The 10855-nt window shown below is 47.0% G+C and overlaps 1 protein-coding gene across 1 annotated transcript; it reads right to left on the minus strand.

The window, feature by feature from the left end:
• Window positions 1–1924: 1924 nt before the first annotated feature.
• Window positions 1925–9692, minus strand: Psmd7 (proteasome 26S subunit, non-ATPase 7). Its single transcript, XM_036189018.1, has 7 exons — window positions 9495–9692; window positions 7559–7650; window positions 6705–6797; window positions 6131–6228; window positions 5438–5518; window positions 3848–3939; window positions 1925–2843 (listed from the first exon to the last, which is right to left on the minus strand). The coding sequence occupies exons 1-7, from the start codon at window positions 9566–9568 to the stop codon at window positions 2411–2413; spliced, it is 963 nt and encodes a 320-aa protein (XP_036044911.1). The 5' UTR covers window positions 9569–9692; the 3' UTR covers window positions 1925–2410.
• Between the last annotated feature and the right edge of the window lie 1163 nt (window positions 9693–10855).

Genomic DNA, 10855 nt, shown 5'->3' on the forward strand with positions numbered 1-10855 from the left:
CTGATGAACCCAATGTGAACACATGGGGAACACAAGGTGGCTTTTGAAACCTCCACGTCCTTACCCAGTGACAGACAGACTTCCTCCCGCAAGGTCATACCTCCCCAATCTTCCCAGTCTAGATGCACTAGACTTACAGGGGACTTGTATTCACACTGCCACACTCTCACGAGGATATTTTGGATCTCTTCAAACAGAAAACCGGGAAGGACTAGGGCTCTGCCTGAGGTGTCTGTCAGCACAGGCCTGCTGTGATGCTGGCTACCTGAGGCTAATGTGCTTCTGTGGGGGAGAGCCCACCCGGGATCGCTCTCGTCAATGCTCCCAAAGAACAATTTATTTAGAAATCTTGAGACTGCAGGTTATGTAAGCACAGATCTTCGTTGTAAGCCTGGTTCGTGGGTTGGCAGTCAAATCCATGGCACCTGGATAGGCAACTTTACCAAAGCCTCCTAGGCTTACCTTCTACAGGACGGCAGCAGTCTGGCCTGAGAAAATGCACTCAGGTGTTCCCCCAGCTTAAAACCCTGGCTGTTGTGGAACCGGCTGTGTAGACCAGGCTGGCCTTGAACTCGCAGCTACCTGCCCCTACCTCCTATGTTATATTCTCTTTGTTTTAGGCTGTGCTGGAGACTTGAGTGCAGGGTTTCACAGGTGCTGGGCAAGCAAACTACCACTGAGATGCACCACTAACCTATTTTCTTTAGAAATCCAAGATCCCATTAGGGAAGTAACCGTCCATTTTGCCCACATGTGGGTCAAACTATTAAACAGAGTAAGTCGAGACAGCCGTGCTTTTATTCAGTAAACATCCAGTTCATCAAAATGGGAAAGCTTTGAAGTCCCGTTGGCATAGCCTCAGCTCAGGTACTCACTCGGCCCTGGACTTCTAGTGAGGCTCTTTAGATGACTCTCCACATTCCTCTTACCCCAAGTTTCAGAGCCATGGCAACCTGTTTTTTCCTATTTTATTTTGTTGTTGTTCATTTTTTTTTGGAGGAAAAGTTTAACTGTCTAGTTTCTTTCCTATTGGCATGATCTAAAAATGGCAACCCCATTTCAACTCAGTGATTTGGGCTCTACCTTGTTTTAAACTTTTTCCTGGCATGTATCCCATAATGGGCTCCATTTTAATGTTTTCCCACACGCATGCATTTTGGTCATATTCAGCCATTACCCCCTTCCTCCTCCTTTTGTGTCTTTCGTGGGTGTGTGACCCAGTGAGGTGACTTAGGATTACTTACAGCAGTGTACCAACAGCTCCACTACTGGAGACTGCCCAGCAACCACAGCCTGTAGATCCTCAGGAGGCAAGGGCCTTGTGGGTCCTCTCCATCTCAAATTTAAATTATACACATTTCTTTTATCCAGTTAGCTGTGGCAAACATCTCAGTTCTAGACTTAATTCATTTGCCCTTTGTATCTCAGAATTTTAATGAACTTTTGTGACCTACACAGGTTTTACCTACAGCTCTTTACATTTAACTGTCAATGGTTGCCCTGACTGGCTGGTGCTTTGGCGTGTCTATGAGTAATTTGTGCTTCTGATCAACTTGTGAACATTTTAACCCAAGGGGTACACTTGAGAATTCTCAAGGATGTTGTGGGTGTTCAAGGTATTGTATTGACAGGGTGGGGTATGGGGATGCATGCCTTTAATTCCAGTACTTGGGAGGAGGACAGCCAGGGCTACACAGTGAGATCTTGTCTCAAAAAACATAACAAGATGACTTGACAGCTGGGTGACTATCCCATGTCAAACCCCTCATTGTGGACATTCACTGTGATACCCAGCCCATTTCTCAGCGTCCCATTAGTTAATGCTCCCATTAACTTGGTGCCCTGAGTTCCTAGGGCCTGCTGCTGCAGCCACTGAAGATCATTTTGCTTTCTCTTGAAAACAACACAAACCACTAGAACAGACTTAAAAACCAAGCCATTTAATTATATCTTTGAAGGTAAACAGTAGACCCTGAGCCCTAAGAATTAGAGTTACAGGTCCACAGTGTGGTGTGGTCTGAAGAGTTCAGAGGGGCAGAGCTCAAGTGTTTGGAGCAGAGTATGAGATCCAAGAATTCCATTTAGCAGTTTTGCCAATTACCACCAACAGATCCCACCAACAGATCTTAAGACAGGAAACCACACTCAATGCCGGTTTTAAGGGTAAAAGAATGAAGAATACCAAAGGTTACATTGATCCCCCTGCATCCCCCAAGGCATGCAGCTGGAACTGCAGTGTAGGGCTGAGACGTCTTTCTGTCCATGAACTCCACAAATGCCACAGCAAGGGTGACAACAGGCAGATGCTGGTCAGGACAGCTTTTACCAAGCACTGACTGGACAAAGAACCCTCGAGCGGCACACCGAGTTAGTTTATAAGATTTTAATTTACATAAAAAAGCCACACCATTTACTTTTTCTCCTTTTTCTCTTCTTTCTTCACGTCACTCTTCTCCTTCTCTTTGTCGTCCTTTCTCTCTTTCTTACTCTCTTCCTTTTCCTGTCCCTCCTTCTTCTCTGCATCCCGGTTGGCGATCTTATTGTTGATGAGGTTGTGCAAGGCGACCACAGAGCGGATCAGTGAGGCCAAGTACACCACCACCATCTGGTCATTGGTCTTCAGGTAGAAGGCCTTGACGAACTCCTGCAGACTGGCATCCGGCAGCAGGTTGAAGACATCCTGAAGCTGGTAGATGATCTGGTGGTTGATGGGCAGCTTGCCACTGGTCACCTTCTCCAGGTAGCTCCTGATGTCCAGGAGCTTGGAGTTCAGTCCTTTCAAACCATGGACCTGGTTTGTGATCCGCTGGGAGAGAGTTCCCACTGTAGTGTCCTTGATGTCTCTGGAACAGCCCACAAGAAAGGCAGGAAGAGCATCAGGTTACATGCCCACAAATGTAAGGACTGTCTGGGATAACAGTTCAGATCAGCAATGACTCCCTGGTCACCTGGGTCTTTGGAAACTTGTTCCCAGCAACAGGCGGTACTGCTAACCACTGAGCCTCCATCTCCCCAGCCCTTGTTTAGTGCCCTGCTTTGGCTTCCCTGGTTTGTACAGGATGACATTCTCCCACCCGTTTTGCTACAATGTTGAGCAGCTTAAATCAGTCAGTGGTCATTTTTAAGACCCGAAGGTGAAAACACAGTCTTTTAAGTATGGCTCACCGACAACCCATCCCCGGATGAAGATTCTCTGCAATAACAGTGTTCACTGGAGAGCACAGGCCTGCGTTTACACGTGTGAACCCTGTCACTGTCATACATCCGCAGTCAAGACACTCTGGAGGTGAGCCTGTCCGACCACATTGATTAGAAATCAAAGGGACAGAAGTGGTAGCCCATGCCTTTCATCCCGGCACCTTGCAGGATGAGGCCCGAGAATGGCGACTTTGCCTAGCCTGGGCTTCAGTGAGACCGTTTTAAAAAGCCAAAAACAAAAGAAACCAAAGGCCCAGAAAGGGGCTGTGATTCGTTTCAAGAGAAGCCCAGTGGATAACCTGACCCTGAGCTCAACTCCGAACAGGTCCTTTCCATACATTCTGTTCTCTAGGCAGCTGACTCTGGTACTGCACAAAGGCCTCACCCCGTCCCAGGCTGGCCTCGAACTCAGAGATTCACCTGCTTCTGCTTCCCAAGTGCTAGAATTAAAGGTGTGCACCACCATGCCCAGTGTGCACGCCTGCTTATCTATATATATGTGCACCATGTATGTCCCTAGTACCCTTGGAGGAAGAGGAGTCACAGGTGGTTGTGAGCTGTCACGTGGGTACTGGAAACCGGGTCCTCCCCGCAAGAGCAGCCAGTGCTCCTAACCGCCGAGTCACTTCTCCAGCCCCCACCATCTCACCTTAACAAGTGTTCCACTCCCACCTCCTCAGCTTCCTCTGCCCCAATTTCACTGGTCACGTGCTCAAAAGTTTTTGATGTTGGCGTTCCATCCTGCGAGAAGAGGCTTAACTATTGTTACTTATTTTCACAAGCCAACTGGCATGTTTCTCTCTCACACCCGAATCTTTTGCTGCCTGTCAGCACATTTCATGACTGTTTGCTTTGAAAAACAAGCCTCCAGGGCTGAGACGGGTCTGCCGGGACACTGGCTTTAGCTTGTTTACATCATGTCGCCACTAAATTGTTCTCTCAAGAAATTTTTCTGGTCAAGGAAAAGTGTAGTATTCCCTCAAGCCCATCCTTGGGGATCAATGCTCAGAAGACTCAAGTTAAGAGTTCAGTTATTTTTTAGAATGGAAAATACAGAACCCCTGCATTTGAGGTACACTGATGCCAACAAATTTAACCTAAACACGTACTGTGCCATGAATCAAATGACCAAAGAGCCCCAAATGTGATATACAACGAGTAACCAGTAGTTTGAAGGAAAGCATTCATCTGAGGGGGTTGGTTCACCTGACCATCAGTGACTCAATGGTGGACTTGAGAAGACATTTTTTAGCCTGACTGTCAGCAGAGGTTGTACCCTTCCCGTGAGGCTCTGCAGACTACAGGGCTCAAACAGCTTGTGCAAAGGAAGCCACAGGGCCCCAGACAAGCCTCCTATTACACACTGGACCTGCTGAAGTGTGGCTGGTTCTCATTTTATTCAGGATGGTGTGAGAATCCCCCAAAGGCACCATAGTCTTTGGACACTAAGCTAGTCACCTTCCAGTCCTTTAGGACTTCATGACAACCGGGTCAAGACCAGGGAGGGACAAAGCTTTACTGCTACCAAACAACACATCTGGATCTAAGTTCCCCAGCTACAAAACAAAAACAAACAACCAGGACAAGGCTTACTTAACGTAAGGCTGGGAGGGAGCCACCCTAGAACATCCTTTTTCCACATTCTAGAATCGTATAGCAAGAGAAATATTACAATCTCAATCCCTATTGACTCTAGAGACTGGGGTCCTTGGACAGCCTAATACAAATACTTTGTGCTCACTCCCAACCCTGTTATATCAGGCTCTCCCCAAGAACTCACAACCAGTTTTCCCAAGGAGAAAGAAAGGCTGGCTACTGCTCACTGCCACCCAAGTGTCAAAAGATCACAGGTCTTGCCTCCGGGCACTTGACAGCTCTTCTTGCCGTATTTGAAATTGGGACCGAAATCTTCAAAAGGCTCCTGTACACTGCATTAGATCAGGAGTTAGCTCTCGGGCCTGGCCTTTGCTTTGCTGTGAAGGTCTCTGGGCATCATCTGACTACTCAGGGCTTTAGTTTCTTTAGTGAAAAAAGATGACAGGTTTCTTTGGTCCTTTTCTATTTCTAAAAGCTGATGATTCAAAAACTCAAGGCTAGTCTGCTAGCAGGAACCAACATCTTTTTGTTACAGAGTTAAAGATCTGTTCAGTCGAACATGGAAAACAAAACCAAAACAAAACCTAAAAAACCTACCCGAGAACTCGCTAACCTCATCTCCAGCATAAAGCAAGTGACTTACATCGTGAACTTCTTCTACTGAAATGTAAGCTTCGGTGGGAAGTCCCAGGTCCTTCGGCTTCACGTCAATAATGACCAAAACCTGACAGAAAAACACAGCTTAGCAAGCGTCCCTTCTGACTAGGTCCAACTTCAACCTTTCTTCTGGTCATTCAGACCAACCATGTCCTTCTTTCCATAAGAAACAAGTCGGATGGTCAGCAAAAAATAAGTTTCTGTTTCACATGATCATCAAGTCACAAGAGCCCAAATGTCAACCTCTGCCCCACTCCCTCCCAGTCTGACCTTTTTTTTTTAATATTTACATTGAAAAATTACACTTTGAGAGAGAGAGAGAGAGAACGAACAATTGTGGGAGTTGGTTCTCCTTCCCCGATATGGGTCCAGGGAGAAAGAACTTGTCAAGTTTGTGACAGGGGCTTTCACTCACCAAGCCACTTTGTTGGTCCTACTAACCATTAACTTTAACTTTCTCATTTATAAAGACAGCATACAGTTACTGAGAGGATTAACTCAGTTATATACATGGCACTCAGCAGGTGCTGTTACTTGCTAAATATACTAGGTTACAACAGATTACTTGGATATACACTTTACTGTAAAGCTTCTGGAGAAGCAGCGACAGAATGTTTTCTACCCAGGTCCTGAGGATGCCCCCGAGTGGCTGGCACAGTTCTGAGAACAGTGTACTTACAGAGTTGGGGCAGTATCTTTTCATGAGTTCATTGATGGCGATATCGTTCTTGTGCAGTTTGGGGCCTGTGTGGTACCACCCAACTATTCTTTCTCTGGCTGAGAAGCAAAAACTTAGTAAGTCTTAATTATTTCACCAAGAGCTGTGCAATTTGATCAAAATAATAAGAACAGCAGTACTTAAGTTTCCTACATTTTTGAGAATTCTGGACAAAATAAATGTTGACACATCTGTATCCCAGACCTACTTAGGGATTAGTCACACGTGAAGCGACCAGCTATCAACTACAGAGCAGTATGAACAAATGCACGTTCCCATCCCACAGGTGGAGCTGTGTGGTGGGGGTGAGTATATCCACAGAGCCGTAGTTGCAGTCCTGAAGTACCAAGAAACAACACATCTTGCCAGTACTAACGCTCTAGGGGCATGTAGACCCCAGGGCCAGCCTGCCTCCAGCCCAGATGATCACCCACCACTAGTCTATTTTCACTTAGTCCAGCTAAGGAACTGATCCTTGACAATCAACAAAGCCACCAGGTTTACACACACACACAAATTAGCAACTCAGACCTACCATTGACCTTCTTAAACATTCCATACATGTTTTCCAAATAATCATGGTCTAAAAACCAGACAGAATCATCTTTGTCATCTTCATCAAATGGTACTAAAGAGAAAGAAAAAAAGAAAATAAAGACTTCTCCTAGGGGCCAGAAGCTCAGTCACAGTGGAACCCCTCAGCCCTCAGATCCATCAGCTTCACTTGTCCAATGCAGTACTGCTTCGCCTTCATTCAAAACCTCCGGATTCCAGCTACTCTTAAACTGCTAAAGAGTCTCAAAAAGGACACACATTCTCTGGCCTGCTAAAGGCCCACTTTTTTCTGACATTTCCTGCATGGCCAATTCTACAATACCCACTGTCCTTTTATAGACCACAGATGCTAACAGCAATATATGGAACATAAATGTAACGTTTTGGTAAAGATTCATGACAGTGTGTAAGTTCAACAGTTGTTCCCTGGCCATCCTCATCTTTCTCCTTGCTCTATCACAGCCAGTGTTCAAATGTTTGTGTATCCCGAAGGCTTGTTCTGAAGTGCAGCCACACTTGTATGATTATCCAATTTGTAGCAGCTCTTGCGCTCCAAGAGATGAGCAGCTGCAATGGAGACTACAAGTTAAAAATGTTCACTCTGGTCTAGTGTGTAGCCATTAGGCTCAGTCAGTAATTCTGAAATAGGATCTTCAGGCTTTATAAAAAACGCTCATGGGTTGGGGATTTAGCAAGGCCCTGGGTTCGATCCTCAGCTCAACCCCCCCCCCAAAAAAAAAAACCAAAACCAACCAAACAAACAAACATTCTCACTTTCCATAAGTAAACCCACATTCTAACTGTGCTCAGCAAAATCAAAAGCTTATGCTTTACCTGCAAAACTGTTGGATACATCAAGTACTTTCTTTTGCCATGACCCCAAAAGCACACCAACAACCCGCTTCTGGTTTCCAACCTTGCCGATTCTGAATGAGAAAAACAGGTGGTCAGTCTTTATAGGCACCCAGACACTCCGCCCCAACAGTTAGCTACTCAGTGGCAAGTATCAACAGCACAGATACAATTGAGTTTACTGGGAACTAAGTCCATAAACAAATGTAACAGGTTAGTTCCTGGTATAAAAGATAAGGAAACTGGCCTACCACACTGGAAGGTTACTTCCTAAAGACTGCAGATACTTGCCTGGAGAAAATTCATGCTTTTTTTTCCCTTCCTAGTTTTCTTTTATCCTTTAAACTGTCTTCTTTCTCTACACTGAAATCTCCTGGGGATGAAGACGCTAGGGCGGTACAACCAATTCTCTAGAACCTCCACACCATGGTGCCCAGCTCTAGATGTACTTCATCCTCTGAAGGGCTAGGGGCCCGGGAAGATTCCTATTCAGAAGCCTGAGTGTGCCATTTTGCAGCCTCTCTCACTGACTTATTAGGCCAAGATAGCAAGAAGCTAGTGACTAAAAAGGCTGGATGAGGGAGAAGGCTTTTGCTTCACATCAGCCTCCATCTCAAACCTCCTCTGTGGTTTTCTGCCAAGGAGGTACAAGTATATTGCTCTGCAAAGAAAACTTTTCTGTAACCACTAGAAACTGTACATTTGGAGATACTTTAATTCCCTGCTAAGGAAACATACAAGCCACAGTTAAAATGATCTACACCTCTTCACCAGTCCCAAGTTTCACATTAGCTTAACTGTAGTGTTTTGCTTAACACAGAGCCTGGCAAATCAATACTAAATTTGGGGTACTGGTAGAATGAAATTAAGGGTTCCATATTCCTGGTGCCCCTGCCCCCCAGCCCCCTACACTGGAAATAATTCAAACAGTGTGAGTTTCCACATGTCAATGGAAACTCCACCCACGGGCCTTTTAGTTCACAAAAGTCCATTTGTGTCCTTAGAACCCTCCATCTGTTCCATGACACAGCCACCAGCAGTGTCTGCCCTTACTTAGTTCTTACCAAGTACTGGAATAAAACTGAAGCAGTACTCAACTATTAGGGCCCAAGTATCCCAAGGGAGTAAAAATGGAGCTATTGTAGAAAGCCCACAGATCCAGTTAATACCGAGGCACCTAGGAGCGATACAACTGAACCCGGAATCAAAACCCTCCGTCTCGAGGCTGTTTTGGGATCTGGTTGAGTTAGCTGCACAAAGCCTGCTTCGGGCCGGGCACTAGTACGACTTTACAACCAGCACAGGCTCCTTACTGGATTTTCACATTTGTTAATCCAACTAATTATCTTATAAAGCTTCCAAACACGTGCAACAGGTCTGGCAGGAAGAGCGGCTGGAGAAGGGTGGTAGTGTAGTGGCAGGGAGCTAAGCAGGTGAACTGTAGGACGGCCCCAATCTGTACCTGCTTCACTATTTAAGGAAAAGGCTGGCACCTTATCCACATTTTTAAGGTCCCACCCAACCAGATTCCCGTTTAGAACTTGGTGGTTGCCACCAATGCCCCTCTATAGAGTCGTCCACCGGGGACGCCGAGACCAGCATTTCGGTGACAGCTTTCCCAGGCACGGACACGGGAGGGACCGAAGCGCTGTCCCAGGACACCGAGCCGCCCTGGTGAACGGCGCGGCTGAGGCGGGGTAGCATGGTCCAGATTCCGGTCACTCACCAGGCGGGCCAGGCCCGGGAGTGGCGGCCGCGGCGGGGGTGCGAGGCTGTCAGTCGGCTCCGCGCACCGCGGTGTGGAGCCGCCAGGGTCGCCCGGCCGCCCCCACCCGCGTCCCCGGCCGCCGCGTTAAGCCCGGAGCGCCCGTGACTCAGCAGCCCCGCGCCGGGTGGCCGCCCCGCGCCGCCCGCTCACCGGTTGAAATGATCCACCACACTGAGCAGCACCAGGGGGTGGACCACCACCTTCTGCACCGCCAGCTCCGGCATCGCGACACAGCCCGCCCTCCGGCCCGGCTCCCTGCGACCCACAAACACGGGCAACCGCAGCGTTACAGGCCGCTCCTCCAGGCCCCAGCGCCTCCCCTTCCGGTTTGACTGCCGCCGTAGAGTGGACTTCCGCTCCCAGAGTGCTTCGCGCGCGTGCCCGCTCTGTCGCCAGGGCCGCCATCTTGAGAAAGGGAAAGGGCCGACTGTGGGAATTAACGCTGTTGATGAAACTTGACTTGGGCCTCTCCCAGCTTTTTGCCTCAGTTGCTTTCCGTCTCACCCTTCCTCGCCCTCTGAAAAATTGTAGAAGAAAAACCCAGAAAAACAAATAGTAACATTTATTCTTCTACCAACAAAACCAGCCAGGTGTGGTGGTCTATACCTTTAATCCCAGTACTCAGGAGGCAGAGGCAGGTGGATCTCTTAAGTTTACTAGCCTGGTCTACAGAGCGAGTTCCAGGACAGCCAGGGATGCACAGAGAACTCCTATCTTGAAAAACCAAAACCAAACCAAATAAAAAAACACAAAGCTATTTATGGCAGTAGACAGGACTGTAAATTTCAAATTTAATCACGTGATGACTGCAGGTGTTTATTGTATATGGGCCCTTAGGAAAGGGAACTGACTTTTTCAGAGCTATTCTAGGGAACATTATCGTATGTTTTGGGTCAAAAGTTTGCTAGTTCACAGCTATTATTTAATTATTGTTTTTGAAAATGTTAATGTACCCAGGTGTAGTGACATATGCCTTTGATCTCAGTAGAGACAAGTCTGTGTGTTCCAGGCCAGCCTGATCTACCCAACAAGTTCCTGGCCAGCCTGGTCTACATAGCAAGTTTTAGGGTAGCCAGGGCTAGTGAGACCATGTCTAAAAAATGCTAATGTAGAGCTGGAGATGAGTAGCAGAGTGCTTGCCTAGTATGCACAAATCCCTGGGGTTGATTCCCTAGTTCCTCTAAATAAAAAATGTTAATACACTTATCAAAACCATATTAAATTTCTGTTTTTTTTTTTCTTTATTTTGAGACAGGGTCTGGTGTAGTCCTGGCTAGTGTGAAACTTATTATGTAGACCAGACCTGCCTCTGCTGGGATTACAGGTGTGAGCTATCACGCCCTCAAAATAAGGTTGAAGAATGCATTCTCTATTTCTGGTCATGCACATTTGTTGTTGGAACAGCAAATGGTACAGAGAGATAAAACAGAGTAGGGGCTGGAGAGACGGCTCAGCAGTTAAGAGCACCGACTGCTCTTCCAGAGGTCCTGAGTTCAATTCCCAGCAACCAC

Source organism: Onychomys torridus, chromosome 5 (genome assembly GCF_903995425.1).
Source record: "Onychomys torridus chromosome 5, mOncTor1.1, whole genome shotgun sequence".
Classification (NCBI taxonomy): domain Eukaryota; kingdom Metazoa; phylum Chordata; class Mammalia; order Rodentia; family Cricetidae; genus Onychomys; species Onychomys torridus.